We start from the raw sequence: 24,114 nt of genomic DNA, 5'->3' as shown, positions 1-24,114 counted from the left end.
AACTACTGACATCAGAAGGTTCTTGCTCTGATGTTCTCCACGCCCCCGCATCCCAAACTTTTCTCTAAAATGTACTTATTTCCTAAAGGTCAGCCTCCTTTGGGGGAAGAATCTCTCTCCTATTTGTCTCCTATTTTCCTCTCTGTTTGTAATATGAGGAGCCCTGGTGATACAGTGGTTAAAGCACTCAGCTGATAAGTGAAAGGTCAGCAGTTCAAATCCACCAGCGGCTCCGTGGGAGAAAAGACCTGGCGATCTGCTCCCATAAACATTACAGCCTAGGAAACCTTATGGGGCAGGTCTACTCTGACACAGGGGGTCACTTTGAGTCAGAATTGACAACGGTACACAACAATGGCATGTGTAACACAGGATCTTGAACTGCACAAAAAACTTATCCCCATTTGACTTACATGAACCACCAACAAATAGTTCCTATCTCAACTCTCTTCTGTTATCCCCACCGAATACTACAAAAGGCATTTTTCACTCTCATGCATGCCTTATCTAATCAGTAATTTATATTCTTTATACAGACATCTTACATTCCTTTAAACTTACACAAACATTGCGTGTCTTGAAGTCTCTGCATTATAGATGATGTTTTTGGCAGGTTACCCCTTGCATTAAAAACAGGGCAGTCCTTTACTCAAAATATTTGTTTCTATTATCCCCAAATTTAATTCTGCAAGTACACTATTTCTTGCTGATACTTGGGAAATTAAATGTTGTCTGGAAAAAAGTTGATGACATTTCAGCACTCATATTCTAAAATTTCATTGCGTGTAGCCACTTAAAAAAACACCCACATACAACAATTCTGAAAACTGCTGAAAATCGCAGAAAGCTTCTTAGGCAGTCTGCTAGGAGGCACGCCATGATAAAAGAAGCAGGGCCCCTTCCCCCTCCTCTTGGCCCTCTCACTAGTGATAATACTATTTACCAAAAAAAAAAAAATACATCACCTACATTCTAGCTATTCATGACGCCTCTGGCTCCATTCACAGCCAAGAAGCTTTGTTCCCAAGCAGGACGTTGTTGAGAGCAAGCACCACGAGGGCCCTCTGAAGGGCTTAAACGCTCTCAAATGAGGCGGAGCAGACAATCCCAAGAGCTCCTCCCCATACGCCCCCTCCCATGTGTCCCACTCACCACACACCCCTTCCCCACAGTGCGTGGAAGCTGGTACCTTCCGGCTCCTTGCTTGGATACCACGGTCATAAAGCTCTCATTGTGCTTCTCCAGCACTGTTCCACAATGTAAGTGTATTATCCATCGGCCTTTGTTGCCCACGGGTTCTTGGCTTTAGACGAGAAGATTGCTAAGTAATTGCACTGACGTCCTACCCAGACACACAGAGAATGTCAACCCTGTTCCCTGCTAGCCACGCACAGATTGGGTACTGTCTTACAAGGTGAACAGGGCCCCGTGTAAAGCCAAATGAAACCAAACCTCATTACATACGGCTCTTGAAAAGCAAACACTCAAATCTCAGTTATTTGTGCAACAGGACCTTGAATTTCAAAGTTAATGTTTAATTTCAACAACACACCAATTACACAAGACTCTCAAGGCCATAGGAAAATAAGCCATAGGTGATCTTACCGTGCACACATTTCCATTCCTACGTGAGGCCTTGTAAAGTAAGGTTATACTACTGGGGGTCATGGGGACATGACTAGGTGGAGCCCAGGGCGTTGAAACTCTTCTGCGTGATACTATAATGGTGAACACGTGGCATTATGCATTTGTCAAAATTCACAGGGCTTACAACACAGAGCAAGCCCTGATGTCAACTATGGAATTTAATAATATTGTATCAGTGTTGTTTCATGCATTGTAACAAACGCACCACACAAATGCAATAGGTAAATAATGGGAGAAACAGTGTACAGGGAGGCATAGGTATACGGGAACTCTTTACTTTCTGCACAGACTTTGTGTAAACTTAAAACTGCTCTAAAAAATAGCCTAAGAATTGATGTCTTTGAGTTACGGTGTTGGCAAAGAATACTGAATATACCACGGACAGCCAGAAGAACAAACAAATCTGTCCTGGAAGAAGTACAGTCAGAATGCTCCTTACAGGCAAGGATGGCAAGTCTTCGTCTCATGTACTTTGGACATGTTATTAGGAAGGACCAGTCCCCGGAGAAGGACATCATGCTTGGTAAAGTAGAGGGTCAGCAAAAAAGAGGAAGACCGTCAAGGAGATGGACTGACACGGTGGCTGCAACAATGGGCTCAAATACAACAACAATTGCTAGGATGGCGCAGGACCGGGCAGTGTTTACAGGGTTGCTATGAGTCGGAACTGACTTGACACACCAAACAACACACCACATCTCTTCAGTCATCTACGATTTCTTCTCTGCCCTCCTCATGCGCGAAGAACAAGATGATCCTGCGTACCCACTGCCATTACCCACCGCCATTGAGTCAATTCCAACTCATAGACATCGTACAGGACAGAGAAGAACTGCCCCACAGGGTTTCCAAAGAGCGCCTGGGGGATTCTAACTGCCAGCCTTTTGGTTAGCGCCGTAGCTCTTTACCACTACACCACCAGGGTTTCCATGATACTGCGTAAGTAATGTAAACTCCTTTGCCACAATTAAACAGCTACACTTTTAACATCTGAAAATGAAGGCCCCGTTTTCTCAGATGCTCTGATTTTCTCAGATGCTCTGATCCTCTCTCTGGGGAACCCACCGACTTGATTTCCATTTTAAAGCTCCAAAGTAAACTGACGAGCAAGTTCAATGGATACAATTTTGCCCTGTTCCTTTCTGACTAACAGTCTTTGGAGGTAACTTCCATTTTCAGGCAGGGACCCAGTGACCCAGCTGCACACTAGATTGTCACACCATTCCTGGAGTCTGGCGTTTTGACTAAAGCATCTAATTCCAGGGTATTCATTTGGCCTTCTCATGATGTGGGCATAAAGAATCTCACTGGACTGGAAAGAGACCGGCTATTTTCAGAACCCAGAAAGCCCACTCATCAAAAAGTCGGTCGCCCTTGGAAAGCTTCTCTTGGTGCTCTGCCCTGCCCCAGCATCCCAGGACACCTCGGCTAGGGAGACTGGCTCCAAGTCACATGGGCTGGCATCCACTTTGTGTTGGGCAAAAACAGACAATCGGGCTGTTAACCAAGCATTCATTCACACACCACAAAGAAGCGACCCCAAGACATAGCTGCCATCACCCTACATGCACACTTCACCTACCCCAGAGTGGAACCGCCCTCCTGAGCGGGGTCGGCAGGGGTGCCGTGTTCTCTGGGCTCCGCGGGGTCTTCTGCCTGCCTCCTGGACTCCACAGACACTTCCTACAAAAGGCAGCAAACAGAGGCACCAAGTCATCACACCACGCCTTCAGCACATCTGTTATTATGAAACCCCTCATTTGTGGCCATGGAGCCGGTGACGCTGCCCGCTGCCCGTGCTGACGCGGCCATGTGACCGGCTCGGTCAGCTCTGGAGCTGGTTTCAACAAGGGGACTGAGCAACTCGTGTGCCCACTTCTGTCCGGGGCAGAGCACAGAGCTCCTACACAAAGTTGGTAAAACTCTGCGCCACAGCTGGCCAGAAAAACAAAAAACTCCTTGCAGTGGCCCCTAGGGCAAAGTGTGGAAGTTTCTTTGCTCACCACCAGTGCGGCAGCCGCAGAGGTCACTCCAGCGGTCCACCAGCCAAGGACGTCACTGCGGACGCCAACCCCTGCTGTGTCTGCATGTCCTCTCGCCCAGGCGCCGGGAGGCTAACGGGTGAGTTCCCTTACAGACACCTGCAATATGCTGCATTCAATCTACAACTGCTTCAGTTAGAGAGAGACTGCCTCTGACACTGCAGAAATGGTTTCCTTTGAAACGTACAAATGCCGACTTAATAGGCAGGGAAGAGACAGATGGACTGTGTATGTCAGCTCTGAAGTACGGATGAGAACGCGTACTTTTCTACGGAACCTTGACTGCAGCCATCTTTAGAAATGGCTAGCTAGGACACACCTGTACAGTCCCCAGGCAGTGCAAGCGGAGGCTAATGGAAAGGTGAAAGTTAACACTCTCACCATCAAAACTCTCACAAAAGTACAGTAGTTTAGGCACTCTTAATTACACTTTGCCCCAGGGCAATCCCTCAAAATAGCTGCAAATAAAGAAGACTAGGAAAAAGGAACAAAACTGTATGAAATGACTAGCATCAGTATTTGAAAAGTGGCTATATTATGGCATCTTGAAATAAAGCACCGCCTTTTCCTTTAAGAGGAGTCCCTGGGTGGTGCAAACAGTTAAGTGCTTGGCTACTAACCAAATGTTTGGAGGTTTGAATCCACCCAGAGGCTCTGCAGAAGAAAGGCCTGGCAATCTATTTCCAAAGGTCACAGCCATTGAAAACCCAACTGAGTGCAGTTCTACTCTGACATGCATGGGGTCACCACGAGTTGGGGTCAACCTGACAACAACTGGGACTGGTTTTCACTCAGGGTGGGAAGTGCCTCTTGTTCTAATTTTTCCAGGTTCTTTGCTTAATATCCAGGTGGGGCCAGCACTTAGGGGCAAGTAAAACAAGAGACTGGGATTCCAAGGCTGGGAACTAAGGATGTGGGTTTGTGAAAACACAGCACTTCCGAAGGTCCCGAACGTGTTGATTTTTCCCCAAGTGCACTCGACACAGCTGGTGCCAGAAAAGTTGGGGAGCGTAAATGCTCAAACAGCTCGATATACGCGAAACCGATATCTGGCAATTACCCTGCGGGTGTGTGCTAAAAAAACGGTTGCCATCAATCTCGACTCACGGCGACCCCATGTGTGTCAGGGTAGAACCGTGCTCCACAGGGTTTTCAATGGCTGATTTTTTGGACGTAGATCGCCGAGCCTCTGATTGGTTAGCAGCCGAGCGCACTAAGTGTTGCACTACTCAGAGGCTCTGTGGGTGCGACCTTGCCATTCCTAAAGATGGCAGTGGTCAAGGGCAGGCTTCGCCCTGCCTGGATGGGAGCTCACCTCTTTATAGTGGTCCGTGGATGGCGACGACCTGGACCTCGCATGCATGTATTGTGGTCTCTCGTGCTGGTTCAGCCCCACATCCAGAATGTCATCTGCCGAGTGATACCGTCCAGAGCTCCTGGTTTCCAGAGGCTCCCGTTGTTCCTTCCAAGAGGCTTGATACTCAGCAAAGGTCCCAAGTCTCTGGGGCGGCTCGAATTTCCCCACCTTTTCTGCTTTCCTGTGACTGCTGGGGTTTTCCCCAAAGGAGGTGGTGCGCCCCCTCCTCAGGAACCAAGGTTCCGTACCCTCATACCCATGACCAGCTGTCTGCAGCCGCTCTGGCTTCTCTCTGGGGAACCCACACAGAGCCTGTCTCTGCTCTGGCCTCTGATGAGCGGATCTGCTTGTCTCCTCAAAAAACTTCCGCCTGTCAGCAAAAGTGCCCACCGTGTCCTCAACTCTGTTGGGGACCTGGTGAGGACGGTAATTCCCTGAGAGCCCCACCTCATGTATTTTCTCAGGCTCAGAATACGACTTCAGCTTCTGTTCTGCTGTGAAGCGTCTCCGGCCCCCAATGCGGAGGATGTGGGGCACGCCCCCTCCAGGCAAGGACAGCTTGGCCGAGTCCCCCTCCAGGAAATGGGGGGCAGCATCCAGACCCAAGGGGTACAGGGATGAGGTGTCACGGTCCCCAGGCCTGTGCTCCGGTGGCACTGGGCAATGGTCACCGGGGCTGGGGTCCAAGTCACGACGCTTAAATGACGTGGCCCTCAGGACCCTGGCTTGGACCTCCTTCAGGTGGTCTTTGTAGGTGCTGGTGAAGGAACCTTCTGGAGTGGCACCAGTGACAGCCCCCAGCTCCACCCTCCAACCACCAGGGTCTTCCTTGGGCTCATCTGTCCCTGCCAGAGTCACAGTACTCTTGCTCTTCTGCAACTTGGCTCGCCGCATCTGGATCTCATTCCTCAGTGTGGTGGCAAAGCGGTCACTTCTCCGTATTGGCTTTCCTACCTGGGAGTCAAACGGGAGTGGCTTCCCCATGCCACTATCTTGGTGGTGCCCTGGGCGGCGGCCATCTTGGTGGTGCCTCAGGCAATCATCTTGGTTGTGTCCTGGGCCACCAACTTGGTGGTGTCCAGGGCCGCAATCTTGGTCGTGCCTCAGGTGGCCATCTTGGTGGTGTCCTGGCTGGCTCTTCTTCCCTTCTTGAGTCAAGGAGTGCAACATAGGTGTCTTCTGAGGCGAGATCTTGCTGCTTTCTCCGTCCACCCACTGGAAGTTGCCGTCTGCAGTTCTCTTCGGGCTGGCTTTCTCTACATGGCTGGTTCTGGGGGGCTCCTCGGTTCCCATGGGCCAGCCCTCCCCACCTCTATCCAGTGGGTGCCACTGTTCTCTTTCATTGGGGTCTAGCATCTTGCCATGCTGAGGTAGGTAACATCGTGGTTTTGGGCTCATCCGGTGTGTAGAAGGACACTCCTGGACCCCCTGCGCCACGCCAGCACCTGCTACGGACAGCCAACACTCCTTGCTGAGCTGTGGTGTCTGAGCACTCCCCTGGACGGGCTGCTTGGAGGACGCACAATAATAGCGGCTCTGTCCGCCACCCTCCACCTTCTGGTCTGCAGCACCAAGCCACCTCACAGGAGCGAAGCCATTGTCCTGGAAGTGGTCGGCAGGAGACTCCTGGCGGCCTCTGAGGAGGGCCAACTGCCACAGCTCCCTGGGTGATGCAGGGGGCCTGGGGCCCTCATGGAGGATGGGGCTCTCATCACTGTACTGGCGAGGGTGCTGGTGTCCATAGGGGGACTGGGCAAAACGCACATCACAGCTGGACAGGGAGGCCTGTAGCCTACTGGGGGTCCCAGGGAAGCCGCCCACCCGGCCATCTGAGGGGGGCCAGCCACCATCCAGGGGCAGGTCCACATGGTGGCCACAGTTGCCAGGCCACCTCCTGTCCCCAGCCCGGACCAGCTGTCGCGGCGCTTCTGTGGGGTCTGTTCTCCACTCGGCTGGCGGTAGGCCCTGGGACAGGATGGTCAGATCCTGCGTGGCAGCCACCTCTGAGAACAGGGGGCCTGGAGACTTCTCATGGCCCTTGGTGGCGGCGAAGCTGTCGCTACGCAGAGGTGGAGGGGGAGGAGGAGGGGAGGTGGGAGGCTTCTTCTTGTCAGGAACATACCAGACAGGCCCAAAGTTGGACTTTCCCATGCAAGCAGCCAACTTTGGCTCAGGGCTGTCCTCCCGCCTGGGGCTCTTGCCACTCTCGTGGTGTGGGCCGGTGGGCATATAGCTGAGCCTCTCCTCCAGGCCGTGAGTGAGCTCGCCCCCGACCTGGCCCTGCCTGCCGCCTGGCCGGCAGCTCTCCCACAGGCCCACCTTGTAGAGGAGGTTCTCTGTGGACGAACCGTCGGCCCTGGGCAGTGTATGGTCTGGTGTGCTGGAGCTGGTGGAGAAGGAGCCATAGGCCGAGTCCCGCTTGTTTGAGCCACTCAGGTGGTCGATGCTGCTGCTGGACTTGGCGGCCGAGAGGCGGCCAGAGGAGTAGGGCTGGGTGGGGGGGTCCAGGCTGTCAACGCTGCCCAGGGAACTGAAGTGGTCTGAGGTGCGCTGCAGGTTCGTCTGCTCCCACGTGCCAGACAGGTCATGGGAAGAGGAGCTGGAGCAAAAACAGCACAGAAGAGTTTGCTTTAGGACCACACAGCAGCAGAGGGCAAAGGTGGAGGAGGACGGCCATGTGTATGCCACCCCATGTGGACAGGGAGAGATAGGGGAGAGGACGCTTCCCGCAACAGGGTCCCTGGGAGCATGGCCATGTGCACGTGGCCCCATGTGGACAGGGAGAGAGGGCGGAGAGGACGCTTTCCACAACAGGGTCCCTGGGAGCACAGCCATGTGCATGTGGCCCCATGCGGACAGGGAGAGAAGGAGGAGAGGACGCTTCTCGCAAGATGGCCCCTGGTCTGAGGGTCTACCTCACCACATTCAAGTCTTCCCGTTCTAAAAAGCAGCTTTCTGAGGGTGGGTTGAAAAGACTGGGTCCTACCCAAGTAATGCCTTTTTAATTTACACAAAAAAGGCAACTATAAATGCTAGGAGCACATTTTCTCATGTTAAGCCCACTGACTGGCCAAATTCCACCAGGCAATGCCAACCAGGGCTGGCCAAGGGCCCACAAGCTTCGAAGAATGGTTTATATATTTTTAAACGGCTGGGGGAAAAACAAAAGTAGTATCTCGTGACACGTGAAAATTATATGAAATCCAAATTTCCATGTCTATAAATAAAGTATCATTGGTACACAGTGGTGCCCATCCATGGGCGCTTTTGTGCTGCGGCGCTGAGGCAAACAGTTGAGACAGTGACCGCACGGCCTGCAAAGCCAAAAATAGACTATCTGGTCCTTCACAGAGAAAAAGGGCTGACCCCTGGCCTAGTGTGTGAAACGACTCTGAGTATGGATTATTAACACAGAACAAGCTATCTAACTGGAACAGCTTTAAAATTAAACGAGAAAATTCAGGGATAGCATTACTTTTCCAAGCCCACATAGTAATGTATTAATAGCTCCTTTCTAAACTGGTAATATAAAATCAAAAAACCAAACCCACTGCTGTCATATCGATTCTCACTCATAGCAACCCCACAGGACAGAGTAAAACTGCCCCACAGGGTTTCCAAAGAACAGCTGGTGGATTCAAACTTCCACGCTTTTGGTTAGCAGCCGAGCCCTTAAGCACTGCGCCACCAAAGGACAGGCTTTATTAGCCATATGCAGCTGTGCTCAGGTGATGGAGTAAATCTTAACAAGGGTAATAAAAGGGGGACATTAACGCCTATGATGTTGTTATTAGGTGCCGTTGAGTCGGTTCCGACTCACAGCAACCCCATGTGACGGAGTAAAACTGCCCCACAGAGTTTCCTAGGCTGTAATCTTTATAGGAGCAGATCACCAGGTCATTTCTCTCGTGGGGCCACTGGGTGGGTTTGAACCGCCAACCTTCAGGTCAGCAGCCAAGGGCTTAAATGTTGCTCCACCAGCATTCCTTAACGTCAGTAATACAGGGTCATAATCAGGATGGCATCTAAGACAAGGAAATAAAAAGCGAGGCTTATTAAAGCAAGCCAAGCTATAAAAGGATAATTAAGCAATGAATTATCCCGTGAGATGTTAACGGTGTTACATGTGAGACTGATAACGATGGATGGTGAAACTATTTAATCCAGATGTTAAAAGTTTCATTAAAGCTCAATAAAGATGGAACCTTCAGGTTTCAAGGGAAACAAAAAAATAGCTGTGGCTACAATAGCTTTGGGAGCCCTGGTGGCGCAGTGATTAAGCCAAGGACTGTTATCCAAGAGGTTGGCAGTTCAAACCCACCAGTGGCCCCGCGGAAGAAAGACGTGGCAGTCTGTTTCTGTAAAGATTACAGCCTTGGAAACCCTACTGGGCAGTTCTACCCCTACAGGGCTGCTATGAGTCGGCAGTCGGTTTGGTTTTGGATTTTTAGGAGAAGAAAGAAAAACATGTAAACAGTGCAAAGACAGGAAAATGAACTGGCCAAGTGATCTGAGGGAGGGGGATGGCCCGTTAGGTTTTTATAGATGTTCCCAAACACCAAGTACTTTGCTGTCCACTCTGCCCCCAATACTCCTGGGGTGATTTTTCCAAGCAATCCCAAGTCTGAGTGGATATAGGGAACGCTAAGCACTGTGTGGACACAGATGTGGGCAATATTATTCTTCCTTAATAAAGAAACTGCCACATGGGCTTAATGGAGATCATATTCGACAATGAAATCGAAGGCCCACTCTTCATTAAATTTCCCACTCAGATGAGGGTCTGTGGTTTTCAGGATACCGTGGACTCTAAGCACATTGTCCCTCGTGGCTTTAACGAGGTGACATCGTATTTGAGATGCAGTTCCTTCCATCACATACACACTTTACTTTGCGATTGTGTAGCAGACTTGTCATTTGTTAAAGGCCAAAAATGGATTTTGGACAAAAATGAGTTTTGAGATGGTTACGGTTGCTCCAGACACATACAGGCATGCTCTCTCTCACACACACACACACACACCCTTACATTCACACAAACACACACATTCTCATGAGTCCACACATCACACATATACAAACACACATGCACACACGAGTCTCACACCCTCACACTTTCTCATTCTCCCATGCACACACACTCACTCTCTCACGTGCACATGCAACACACACACACAGGCATACACACTCCCACTCAAACACACTCACACACACACACTCCAACACTCTCACACACACTCAAACACAATTTCACATGCACACACAGCAAAAAACACACAGGCACACATTCTCTGAAACACACACACAACAAACACACAAGCACACACTCTGACATGTTTGCACACACACACTGAAACATATCACATGCACACACCCTCTAACATACACTCACATGCATAATCACACACACACACACACACACACACACACACACACACACACACACACACACACACACCCTAAAGCTACACTACTATTCATCCTCCAGGCAGGAAACCAGTGAGGAATTTCACCACGAACCACTTGAGGTCCCAAGTCAGCAGCACCAGGGACTGGAGGGAGCCATGTGGTGCTGCCGCAGGCCTCGCCCGACGTCAGCCCACCTGACCCTGGGATGTGGGCTCAGCCCCGGCCCATGACTCATGCAGCAGGAAACCACAACGTGACCCCTGACGTGGCTGAGGAGCTCTCTGGTCCCCTGTGTCTCCCGCCAGCACTCAGGAGGCAGGGAAAAGGGTGCAGATGCTTCACAAATCACCCAGGAAAAAAAAAACCCAGGAAGCGCTGGTGAAATATACCTCCCCACCCACAAAGCTGCCATCCCATCCCTGAGGGGACATCTCCAGGAAGAGTAGGGGCTGCAGGTACGTGGGGTACATTCACATCGTGCCACCTGGCTAAGAACTGCCGACATCCTGGCTGACAAGCCTTTCGTCCTAGCGTCCCCGTGATGTTCCCAGAGGGGTGTAGCCAGAAAGGGACCCCAAGGCTCTCCACTTGTCCCTCACAGGGCACAGAAGAGAAAGCACACTCAGAAGTCCTTCCTCTGGTGTTTTCAGCTTTCTTGTTTTCAAGCGCCACAAACCTGCCTGCTCACTGAGACATCAAGACGGTTCCATCTGAAACGGGGCATTGATGGCCTTTTCCTCATCAGAAGAAAACAAAAATCATCCAGAACGGGCGGCCATGCGGGGGTGGAGATGCCAAGGAAGCTTCCCACCTGGGTGGGAGAGCGCCTACCTCGCATGGTGCCGGGTGTGCCAGGATGGGCAGGTGCCGGCCGTGGAGAATGGAATGGCTACCGCCTCAGGGGCGCCATCACAGAACTTGGTGGCATGCCAGGAGTGTGGCCTCCAGCTCAGCTCACTCCTCCTGAAAAGAGAATGCAGAAGGCTCAGGACTCACCCAGGACAGCAGTGCGCCAGGGCAGGACACAAGGCCCATGCTGCAGGGCTATATGTTCGCTTCCAGGGCCTGCCACTGCATCCAACAATCTCTCCTGGTGCAGGCAGTTAATGAGCTTGGCTGCTAAACAAAAGGTTTGTGGTTGAAGTCCACCCAGATGGACCTAGGGAGAAAGCCCTGGCCATCTCCTCCCAAAACATCACCCACTGAAAACCCTATGGGCACAGTTCTACTCTGATACACATATAAGTCCCTGTGCCTCACATTCTACTCAACAGCAACTGGTACTGGTCCACTGCATCTGGGCAAGAACGTTCTGTTTTCAGGATTATTCAGGACTGATTTGCCCTAGTGCCAGGTGGGAATCAGAGGATCCAAAATGTGAACCAGCCCTTAGTCTCCAAAATGTATTCTAAATAAGTACCAGACCAAAAACCAAAGCAGGCACCGCGGAGTCAATGCCAACTCACGGCGCCCCCATGTGTGTCAGAGTACAGCCTCGCTCCACAGGACTTTTGATGGCTCTGATCTTTCAGAAATAGATCCCCAGGACTCTCTTCTGAGGAACCTCTAGGTGGACTCGAATCGCCAACCTTTCAGCTAACGTTCAAGCATGTTTGCCATTTGCACCACCGAGGGGCTCCTCTAAATAAGTAAGAAAGTAAATAAATACTTACTTTGTCCACAAAAACAAAGCCCAAACCTTCTCCCTTACCGGCTTCTGCCCAGCTTTGTGTACGGCCCTGAGCATCCCTGAGGAGATGGGACTGGGCTGGGATACAGTCTAGACTCCGTGTGTGTGTTTACGTAATTAGTTAAGGAAGTAAATAAAGGCTGTCTGAGAGCTGACTGAGACAAGTGGCTGTATCTTCCTCTGAGCCTCTCAGTGCGTACCCCATGATGTCAGTGTGCCCGTGACTCGGTTCATGCCTATGACGTCAGTCCATGCCCGTGGTGTCAGCGCAGGCCTGTGACATCAGTGTGTCCATGCCTGTGATGTCAGTGCATACCTGTGATATCAGTACCTGTGACTTCAAACAAGGGTCCCTGTGAACAGGATGGTGTGAATGGTAACTGCCAAGACAAAGAGCACAAGTGGGTTGAAGCCAGGACTTCTGAATGTGGTGTGAGCCTCCTGGGCCCCCACTGCACCATCCCCACCACCTGGTGTAAGTCTTATTGTTCTTCTGGCCACACCTGCCCAGGGGTGATAAAGTATGTTCAGTTGAAAAGTCCCTACAGAGGCCACAGCTGTAATCTGTGTCACTGAATCGAACACATAAAACATGTTGAAACGGCAAACGTTTTGTTATATATATACTTACCGCAATTTTAAAATCAAAAGAAGTTAAAACCAAAACAACACATAACAAAAAAACTCTACTGAGTCTCTTTATGGAGACCATACCTTTTTCCAAGCCGGCAGAAACATTAAAGAAAATTACCTAAGTAGGAAATAAAACCAAAATGCATTTTAACACCAGCTATTTGATGGCTCAGATCAGTTTAACGAGGTAAAAAAAAACACAGGTGGCAAAACGTAGAACATACGAACTTCATGCTAGCTTCACACGAACTACAGGGAAAACATACGATAGACTAATTCATTACAACACAGATGCAAAGGAATCGTAAATCCAAGACTGTACCTCATAGAATTCCTCAGAATCCTCGTAAGGAAGGTTCTGGCCACGTGAATATCATTTTCAGACAGCTTTTCCTGTGCTACCATATCCACAACTGCTTTCATCTTCCTTTATAGTTAATTAATGACAGGAGTAAACTAGGCTGATTGAGACTGGAGGCAAAGAAAAAAAAGAAAAAAAGAAGGCTCGGAAAAGCCAATGCTCTCCACTTGCAGGGGGTGGTATTTCAACCCTGCAACCGAAAAGGCTGGGGTGTTGGCTGGGGTTACTGGGAAAGGGATGCTCCATTCATGGGCTAAATGTTTTTTCCAGAAAAACTACCACCAGCCAGAGAGCTAAGTGAGACAGAGCAGTTGGTATCACGCCAACAGCCCTGTCCTACCATCTGGATCCCAGGAGATGCCCTCCTTCCCTCACCAGGTATAGCAGATACTCTGGGCCATGGCAGCACTGCGTCAGCAACTTTCTTCTCTGGTCATGTCCAAGACTACCAGAGCCAGCCACCTGAGCTCATCACCAGTTCAGGCTCTCAGACGTTGGCCTGGGCCCCACGGTCGCTTGGACAAACTTCTAGACACCTCTCATCACAAGAGAAAAGCACGCAATGACCTTCATAGACTCCCAAATCTGTAAATACGCATCAAGGGAGAATAAATATGATTCTCTTGACCTGCTCATCTGTAAAATGGGTGCGACGCCCTGCCTCACAGAGAAGGAGCAAAGCTTTCATCTACCAGAAGCGAACAACCATGGGTCAGTGCAGAGTAGATGCTAGGGGTTGCCCAGGCCTGGTCACTGGCTCAGGAAGTGACTGAATTGTTCCTGCTCCAATACGTGTCTCAAAACCAGTGTAAATGACCCTGTGCTATGGGCCTTCAGGACTATAACAGAGCTGATATTGTAAATAGCATGGCCCTGGGTGGCCCACAAAGACCAGCCCAGCACTGCCAACACTCGTTGGCGGCCATTCCAAACACAAGCCAAGCTCGCCGCCTCCTCCAAGACATGGAACCCCACCACCTCCCTACCTCCATGTAGTAATGAAGCACTTCATATCAATGAGCTCATTAAGCCCTGACAATAACCCTGAAAGGTAGCAAGGAGAAGTTTTTTCTATTTACGCTTCAAGATAAATGAAGCTCAAAGAGGGCAGTGACTAAAGCAAGGAGAAGACAACAAGCCGAAGTCGCCTGTCCTCGGATGGATTAAAATGTTCTTTTCACCATGTCCTGCTCATCTCAGACAAAAAGCTGAGACTAAGAATGCATCCATCTCTTCCAAGGCAACACAGGTTTCTAACATTTTGAACTATACCAAAAAAAAAAAAAAAACCTGTTGCTATGGAGTCGATTCTGACTCATAGCAACCATACAGGACAGAGCAGAACTGCCTCGTAGGGTTTTCAAGGCTGTAATCTTTACTGGAGCAGACTGCTACATCTTTCTCCCGCGGGGGGCTGGTGGGTTCAAACTGCCAACCTTTCGGTTAGCAGCCAAGCGCTTAACCACTGCACCAACAGGGCTCCTCTTAGACCACACAGAACAGAATAAAATGGCTTGGTGTACCTCCTGATTCTAATCATGTAAAATCATTTGATATACTAACTTCTGTAAACCAAAAAAAAGCATATTCAATTTTCTGGGCATTTAACTCCAATTAGGCCTGGAGGGTATTTTTGTTGTTGTTGTTGTTGTTTCTGTAGTTCCATAACACTTTTATCAAGATACACAATTATACAGTTCACTCATTTAAAGTGGACAATTTATTTTTGATATATTCACTAGGTTGTGTCTAACAATCATATTGTCTAATGTTGGAATACTTTCATCATCCCCCCAAAAATCCCATATTCCTGAGCAGTCACCTCCCAACGACCCCATACTTGAGCCGTAGACAACCACTAATCTACTTTCTGTCTCTCTGGATGTACCGACTCCGGACATTTCATATAAATGGAATCATACAATACATGGCCTTTTGTGTCTGGCTTCTTTCACTCAACATAACATTCAAGGTTCGTCCACATTGTACCATGTAGCTGAACTTCATTTCTCTTTATTTTTGAGTAAAATTCCATTGTATGGATAGGCCATATTTTGTTTATCCATTCATCTGTTGATGGGCATTTACGTTGTTTTCACTTTTTGGCCCCTGTAAACAGTGTTGCTATGAACATTTGTGTACACGTTTTTGTGTGGACATATTCTCTTGGTAGACCATGAGGTTTTCAAGAACACTCTTATTCACGAATTCTTCGTATCTTGTGAGACTCAATTATAAGCTGCATGTGAACTTTTCTACATTAATATTTTACAAGGAGGAAAACCTCCAAATCATAGATAACATTAATTGTAATTTGCCATTCATCCAGAATATAAGAAAAATATATTGAGAAAAAAAAAAAGATGAGTTTCCCAGCAAATTCTAAGTAACAATTTAAAATAACAGATTTTCTGTGAAACATTTCATAACATGGAGGAACCTGGAAGGCATTATGCTGAGCGAAATCAGTCAGAGGCAAAAGGACAAATATTGTATAAGACCACTATTATAAGTTCTTGAGAAACAGTATAAACTGAGAAGAACACATACTTTTGTGGTTACGAGGGGAGGAGAGAGGGAGGGTAGGAGAGGGTTTTTTACTGATTAGTTAGTAGATAAGAACTGCTTTAGGTGAAGGGAAGGACAATACTCAATACATGGAACGTCAGCTCAACTGGACTGGACCAAAAGCAAAGAAGTTCCCGGGATAAAATGAATGCTTCAAAGGTCGGCGGAGCAAGGGCGGGGGTTTGGGAATCATGGTTTAAGGGGACTTCTAAGTCAATTGGCAAAATAATTCAATTATGAAAACATTCTGCATCCCACTTCGAAATGTGGCGTCTGGGGTCTTAAATGCTAACAAGCGGCCATCTAAGATGCATCAATTGGTCTCAACCCACCTGGATCAAAGGAGAATGAAGAACACCAAGGTCACACGATAACTATGAGCCCAAGAGACAGAAAGGGCCACATGAACCAGAGACTTACATCATCCTGAGACCAGAAGAACTAGTTGGTGCCCGGCCACAATCGATGACTGCCCTGACAGGGAGCATAACAGAGAACCCCTGAGGGATCAGGAGATCAGTGGGATGCAGACCCCAAATTCTCACAAAAAGACCATACTTAATGGTCTGACTGAGACTAGAGGAATCCCGGCGGTCATGGTCCCCAAACCTTCTGTTGGCCAGGACAGGAACCATTCCCGAAGACAACTCATCAGACATGAAAGGGACTGGACAGTGGGTAGGAGAGAGATGCTGATGAAGAGTGAGCTACTTGTATCAGGTGGACACTTGAGACTGTGTTGGCATCTCCTGTCTGGAGGGGGGATGGGAGGATAGAGAGAGTTGGAAGCTGGCAAAATTGTCACCAAAGGAGAGACTGGAAGGGCTGACTCATTAGAGGGAGAGCAAGTGGGAGTACGGAGTAAGGTGTATATAAACTTATACGTGACAGTTTGACTTGATTTGTAAACGTTCACTTGAAGCTCAATAAAAGTTAATATGAAAAAAAAATCAGTTTCATACAAAAAAATAAATAAATAAAATAACAGATTTTACAAGAACAGCTGAAGAATTCCTTGTAGAAGGTTAGCCTGGAGTATAAGACATAAAACAGTACTTGTGAAGAGCGTGCTTCTTAGTTCAAGTAGATACACCAGACTAAATGGGCAGCTTCTGCCCGGAGGTGAGATGAGAAGGCAGAAAGGGACAGGAGCTGGTTGAGTGGACACAGGAAACCCGGGATGGATAGGGGGAGTGTGCGTCACATTATAGAAAGAGCAACTGGGGTCACTTAACAACATGTGCATAAATTTTTGTATGAGAACCTAACTTGAGCTGTAAACTTTCATCTAAAGCACAATAAATAAAATAAAATGTAAAAAGAAGCCCTTGTAGATGTGAGTCGAGAGGCTAAAACCTCAAACATAAACGTTGTTGAAAATACTGCTACTGAACGATAACCACTTAGAATGATAACAAGTTTTATAGTTGCCTAAACTATAAAACTTGGGAATAAAATTCTTTAAGGTAAGAGAAACAAAAACAAAAAACAAACATCTCCTGAATTACATTCTTGCGTACACAAAAATGCAGCCCGGGTGGCACCGTGGTTAAGAGCTACAGCTGCTAACCAAAAGGTTGGCAGTTGGAATCCACCAGACACTCCCCAGAAACCCTATGGGGTAGTTCTACTCTGTCCTGTAGGGTCGCTGTGAATCAGAATCGAAGGCGACGGGTTTGGTTTTGGGTTTTTTGGTACACAACAAGATAGCTGTTGCTATTAAATGTGCCACTTCCGGGTCTTGGACGTCAGACCCTTCAGCCAAACACCAAACCCACTGTCCTTGAGTCGATTCCGACTCATGACAACCCCATATATATAACAGGGTACAACTGCCCCCATAGGGTTTTCTTGGCTGTAATCTTTATGAAAGCAGATCACCAGGGCCAGGGCTTTCTTCCGTGGCACTGCTGGGTGGGTTCCTACTGTCAACCTTGAGGTGAGAAGTCAAGCACAAACTGTTTGCATCACCCAGGGGGCTTGTACCAGACCTTTAGACGCACATTTTTAAAAGCTCTCAAGTTTGTCAGTACAGACAATTCATGATAAATGCAACTAGACTTCTGTTTTCCCTGCTTGTCAAGAGATTTCTGGATCTCATATGGTTAAGGACTCAGAATGACTAAGGGGACTGAGTGAAAAATTACAAAACAGAAAAATCTGCAAACCGTCAGGCAGCTGTCACGATGCTGGCCATACCCCGGTATAGGCTGAGGGTGCCCAGAAAGCACCCTTCGCTTTAGGCGCAGAAAGAAACGAGGGCGCAGGACAAAGCAACAGAAGGACCGGCTGAGAGTAAAGAGATCGAGTCATTGACATCTCCCTCCTCCAGCCTGAGAAGCAGCCCCTGACCTACGTGAGATCATTGAAGCCTGGCCACGCGTTTAGAAACGAGGCTCAAACACCATGGAAGAGCAAACGTGTTCAAAACATACGTTTTTGAAACAAAAGGAAGCCTTGATACTTCACTTCACAAATAATAATTCTAATCTAGCAGAAAGGGCTGGTAATGACCACTACCCACCTGTCAGTGTGACACACTGTGTGGGCCTGTGTGTTGCCGTGAAGTTGGAAGCTATGCCCCCGGTATTTCAAATACCAGCGGGGCTACCCGTGGTGGACAGGTTTCAGCAGAGCTTCCAGACTCAGACGAGGCAGAAAGGCCTGGAGATCTACTTCCAAAAACCAGTCAACGAAACCCTAAGGATCACAACAGAACACTGGAGATGAGTCCCCCAGCCTGGAAGACATTCAGAGTACACAGTGGCCACAACAATGGACTCAAACATACCAACGATCAAGGATTTCTACACAGAAAGCGGTTGACTGGGTGGAACCTGAGGAAGAAGCAACCAATCTTCTAGACGCTGAGGCTGTACGTATTTCATAGGTGATGCCGGCTATAAAGATCCTCCCCACCCTGGGCCCTGACGGTGGTAAGACGGGCGCCCATGCGTAATAGCTGAGTCGCGGCCCAACATTCTGAGATGCTTTCATAATCTGCAAAGCCAGGCACACTGTTCCCTGGCCACATTTCAAGATGCGCGTTTTCAGGATTCAACCACTGGGTGAGCACCAAGTACGTGTAAAAATCTCAGCAGTCTGCTAAGTGAGAGATGCCAGGACGTAAGGGCAAATGCTGTATGACTGCATTTATACCAAACGTCCAGAACAGGCGAAGCCATGGGAACAGAAAACAGATTAGTGGTTGCCAGGGGCTGGAGGGGAAGGGGCCAGGAGGAAGGCGGAGCGACTGCTAACCAGTGTGGGGCTTCTTTTGGAGGTGATGGAAACGGGAACTAGATAGAGGTGATGGTTCTACAAAAGTACTCGGCTGCTAAATGAAAGGTCGGCAATTTGAACCCACCAGCTGCTCCAGGGGAGAAAGGTGTGGCAGTCCACTTCCATAAAGATTTCAGCCTTGGAAACCCTACGGAGCAGTCCTACTCTGCCCTGTAGGGTCCCTATAGTCAGAGTCAACTCGAGAGGGCAATGGGTTTTTTTGATAATCTTTATGGGAGCATATCACCAGGTCTTTCTCACGCGGAGCTGGTGGGTGGGTTTGAATCACCGACCTTTCCGTTTGTAGCCGAACGCTTAACCGTTTGTGCCTCCAGGGTACCACTAACCCATTACCATCAAGTGGATTCTGACTCATACTGACCCTACAGGACAGAGTAGAACTGCCCCCATACGGTTTCCAAGGAGCGCCTGATAGATTTGAAATGCCAACCTTTTGGTTAGCAGCCATAGATAGCTCTTAACCACTATGCCACCAGTCCATACCCACTAGGGAAGGTGAAATTTTCCCAAAACACAATTGCTTTTCTCACCAATCCTCTGAAGCTCCTGGTGCATAAGGAATGTACTCGGAAATCAAGAAAAATTCAGGCTGGTTTCTGTTTGCTACCACTCTGATGCCCTGAAATGGCTGGATCTGTGCTGCTCAGGAGACAGAGGGACATGTGGCATTTGTCTGCTGGTTGTCCAGTCACAACCCTGTTATGAAGCTGGACAGGGGAGCCTTGGTGCCACCTGGAGTCCTCAGACACTTGTCATTCCTTCAGCGTGGCTCCAACTCCTTTGGGCCAGACACGACTAGAGTGGGGAGGTCTACAGGGTGGCGGTGTGTCTTCCCAAACAAGACACAAACTCACGGGGCTTCAATCCACAGGCTGTTGACTGCCATCGAGTTGGCTCCAACTCATGGCGACCTTGCACAAAACAGAAAGAAACACTGCCTGGTCCTGCACTATCTTCATGATGGTTGGTATGTTTCAGCCCGTTGCTGACCTACAGCGCTTATCTTCCAGCACTGTATCAGACAACATTCTGTCATGATCCATACAGTCTTCACTGGCTGATTTTCGGAGGTAGACTGCCAGGCCTTTCTTCCTAGTCTGTCTTAATCTGGAAGCTCCCCTGAAACCTGTCCACCATGGGTGACCCTGTGGGCATTTAAAGTACCAGTGGCATAGCTTCCAGCACCACAGCAACATGCAAGCTGCCCAGTAGAACACACTGACAGATGGGTCATGGTTAACCCACACTCACTAGAGCTGTGGATGGCATGAACAGTATGCACGCATGCCACGAGGGGGACCACGATGAAAGGGAAAAACACACGCACTTTGGGGCCCTGACAGTACAGACCACGTGGTATTCAGTTCCGTTCACCACAGCACACCTGCCACATAACAGAGCCACGAGCATCTGACACAAATACAGACCGAACGTATGAAGGGATCTGCCCTTGACCCATTTGTTCACACTTGCACGTCTGCTGTGGTGGGTGAGGTCGTTGCACTGCAGGGAGACACAATATCCAGTCGTAAACTCCCAACAGAAACGAGGGGGAAAGCTGAGGCATAAGCTGGGCCTGGGGGTGATGCGGGTAGACAGAACGGCCTGGAGACCAGGAAGGACACACCTTCCAGGAGGGCAGAACAGACCGGGCGATGGCAGACATGGTGCTGGTGGAAGAGGGTGTATGTCCATGGAGATGACCCAATGGCTCTTTACCTTTGTTCTGCTATCGTGGTAAGGAGCCCTGGTGGCACAGGAGTCAAGCACTTGGCTGCTAACTGAAAGGAGGGCAGTTTGAACCCACCGGCCATCCCATGGGAGAAAGACGTGGCAGTCTACTCTGTCCTGTAGGTTCGCTATGAGTCAGAATCGACTTGGCGGCAATGTTTTTTTTTTTTTAACTAATGTGGTACATTACATTGATTTACTAATACTGAACGACCCGATGGGGTGCTCTGAATGCATACTAAATTAATACGTTAAGCCATGTTGCAAAGCACTCTATAAATGATGCAGGGGTGTTCAGATTTGGGTTGCTAGTTACTATAAGGAAAAGTAGACCCCAATAGCCTTTTAGGGATATCTTAATATGCAGAGAAGGAGCCCTGGTGGTTCAGTGGTTAAGCGCTCAGCTGCCAACCGAAAGGCCAGCAGTTTGAACCCACCAGCGGCTCCATGGTTGAAAAGACCTGGTGATCTGCTTCCGTAAAGATGACAACGAAGGAAACCCTATTGGGCAGTTCTACACTGTCCTAAAGGGTCGCTATAAGTCAGAATCGACTCGACAGCAATGAGTCACACAGCAGAAGTCGTCCCTGGGTTGTGGCTGCTGACTGAAAGTTAGAGGTTCAAGTCCACCCAGGGGCTGGAAGAAAAGCCTGGTTATCTCCTTCCAAAAACTGAGCCATTGAAAACCCTATGGAGCACAGTTCTACTCTGACACACAAGGGGTCATCTTGAGTCAACTCGACAGAAACCAGTACCAGATACGGCAGCGAGTGCTCTCCCTGGGCAGTGGTGCAGACCATACCACGTGGTGGATGGTGACATGATTCAGACAGGATCTGACGCGCTACAGGATATCAGTCAAACAACTCGGGTTAACTGTCCAACATAAACTTCTGCATTGACTCTGTTTCGGCAAGAAAATAAGCACAGTAACAAAGGAGTTCCTGCCTTTATACCCAAGGAGAATTAGGTAAAGATAAAAATTCCCCCATGACCTCAGTAGCTGAAACCGATACAAGACATCAAAGCCACGTTCAAACAAATGCCAGAGCGAGAACCAGCATTCGCCCAAGATGAAAGCGCCAGAAAGTTCCTGCCCCCAGGAGGCCGGGTGTTCCCTCATCTCTCTCAGCAGAGTCAGCAAGAGCACGTTTCTCGTGCAGCGTCAGAGGCTGCTCCTGGTACCTGAGCAGAAAAGACAGCAACGGAGAGGTCATGTGATGAATGGAGCGAGAGGGCACGGTGGCTTCTTTTTCTAGCCACTTTTATAATCGGGTTTTTTTTTTTCCATACCTATGACCCTGATAATGTCCAGAAGAAAGAAAAAAGTCCATCTCCCAGGTACCTGAGAGGTTTGCCAGACCACCTGGACTCGGCACTATATATCCCCTCACTGTCTAAGGCATCATTTAATTCAACTCAGCTTTAGAAAGGGAACCGCCACAAAGTACTGGCAGGTATTCAACCGTGTACGCTACATTTCAACATAAAAGATGGTTGGCGAAAGGAGTCGGGACATTCAAATGCGCAACCATTAACTAATTATAAACAAGCCTGAGGATCAACAAGACTGGGTCTGCTGTACAAGAATAATGAAACAAAAAACTTACCAATACGTTGAGAGCCAGCATGACAAGTAGATAAATAAGAGAAAGCTACACAAAAGAAGCAACAAGAGACTGTGGACTACTGTCATTTAAACAGGAGTGTCTGGGTGGCACAAACTGTTAAAGTACTCAGCAGCTCTCCGAAAGGCTGGAGGTTCGAGTCTACCCACGAGTACCATGGAAGAAAGGTCAGGCAATCTACTTCCAAAAAATTAGCCATTGGAAACCCTATGGAACAGAGTTCTGTTCTGACATACATGGGGTTGCCATGAGACAGAGTCGATGCCACAGTAACTAACGGGGAATAAAAAAAAAAAACATAATATTAAACATGTCACATAATTAGAGATTCATCTGATTAAACTGCCTAAGCCATACACTAAATCCAAATCTAAACAGTTAACCTTCCACTAAGTATAAAACACTCACCATCTGGGCGGTTTTATCTTTTCTCTGGACTTTACTAATAGAAACAAGAATGGAGAAGAGACCAAAGAACTCAGGATATCCATCCAACATAAACTTCTCCATCGACTGCTTCAGCAAGAAAATATGCACAGCAACAAATGGTCACAAGCCCCAAAAGCTTCAGCACAGACACTTTTTACCCGAGTCTGAACAAGCTGACAGCTGACAACCCCGTGAAGCACAGGGTTCCCACGACACGCAGCTCCCCCACCATGGCGCACACCCTCCATCTGAACACCCATGCGTCCGCACCCATGCTGTTTCTGCTCTTGGAAAGGAAGAGGAGAAGACACAGCCTTCCAGCGTCTCAGCCAGCCCCTTCCTCCTGCCACACCAATGCATGTAGTGACCAAGCTGCCCTGGCTTCTGGGAACATCTGTGCTAATCAGCGCGGTGTCCCCTCAGTCACCTGCTGGAGGACAGCTCCAAAGAGCCAGCACAGGAGGGGGGAGCTCAGCCAGATCCCGGCTAGGAGCAGAATTCACTGCTACGGAGTAGCATCCCGGGACGAAGGCAGGGGGCAAGCAAGGTTTTCTGCAAGCATGGGTGCTGTCAGTAAGCTGAAACCGCCCTTCTTCTAATGTTTAAGCACACCACATAGAGCCTGGCTGACCCTCTCAGCTCCAGCACAGTACTCTCCCCCTCTGCGCTAATCTGCTCCCCAGTGCAAGCTTAGTGCACATAATTAGATTCACAAAAGGGTTTAAGGCTGCAGGCAAAGAGGCAGCAGGAAATAATGCAAGTCAAGCCTATAGGTAATTTGGCTTTGCAGCTCCCTAACAAAAGTGCTGGCAACACACTGTACGTTCAAGAGAAACTTCATGGAAAGAGACCAATGATTGAGGGGCAGGTGTGCTTCACCAGAAACAAAATTAATATTAAAGTATAAATGTGGAGAAAAAACTGAAAGCAATTACAAGCTTAAGAAAATAATTTATGATATGTTTGAAAGAAATTTTCTGTAGGGCATTTGAAATTTAGTATACTTTTTAGGAGCTGGCTGTTCTGGGTGGCGCAAACAATTAATGCACTCGGCTGAAAACCGAAAGATCGGAGGTGCGAGTCTGCCCAGAGACATCTCGGAAGAAAGGCCTGGCAATCTACTTCCACAAATCCAGCCACTGAAAACCCTACGGAGCGCCAGCCTACTCTGACACACACGAGCGCAGTCAACTCCACGGCAGCTGCTGCTTTAGGAGAACCTGTGGTTTTTAAAGCCCGTTCATTTGCCTCTGAAATAGGCAAATGGATGGACATGTCCTTGTAGTTGTTGCCAGGTGCCGTCAAGTCGGTTCTGA

The 24,114-nt window shown here is 48.7% G+C and overlaps 1 protein-coding gene across 1 annotated transcript in view; it reads right to left on the bottom strand.

Annotated features, from left to right (window-relative positions):
• SHROOM2 (shroom family member 2) overlaps positions 1 to 24,114 on the bottom strand; it is a 155,362-nt gene that overhangs the window by 51,889 nt on the left and 79,359 nt on the right. The window contains 3 exon segments of the mRNA XM_064277954.1: positions 3,208 to 3,330; positions 5,005 to 7,645; positions 11,287 to 11,418. Of these exon segments, the coding sequence (XP_064134024.1) occupies positions 3,208 to 3,330; positions 5,005 to 7,645; positions 11,287 to 11,418 (2,896 nt within the window).

This window comes from Loxodonta africana, chromosome X (assembly GCF_030014295.1).
Source record: "Loxodonta africana isolate mLoxAfr1 chromosome X, mLoxAfr1.hap2, whole genome shotgun sequence".
Classification (NCBI taxonomy): domain Eukaryota; kingdom Metazoa; phylum Chordata; class Mammalia; order Proboscidea; family Elephantidae; genus Loxodonta; species Loxodonta africana.
This window is presented reverse-complemented; position numbering and strand designations above follow the sequence as displayed.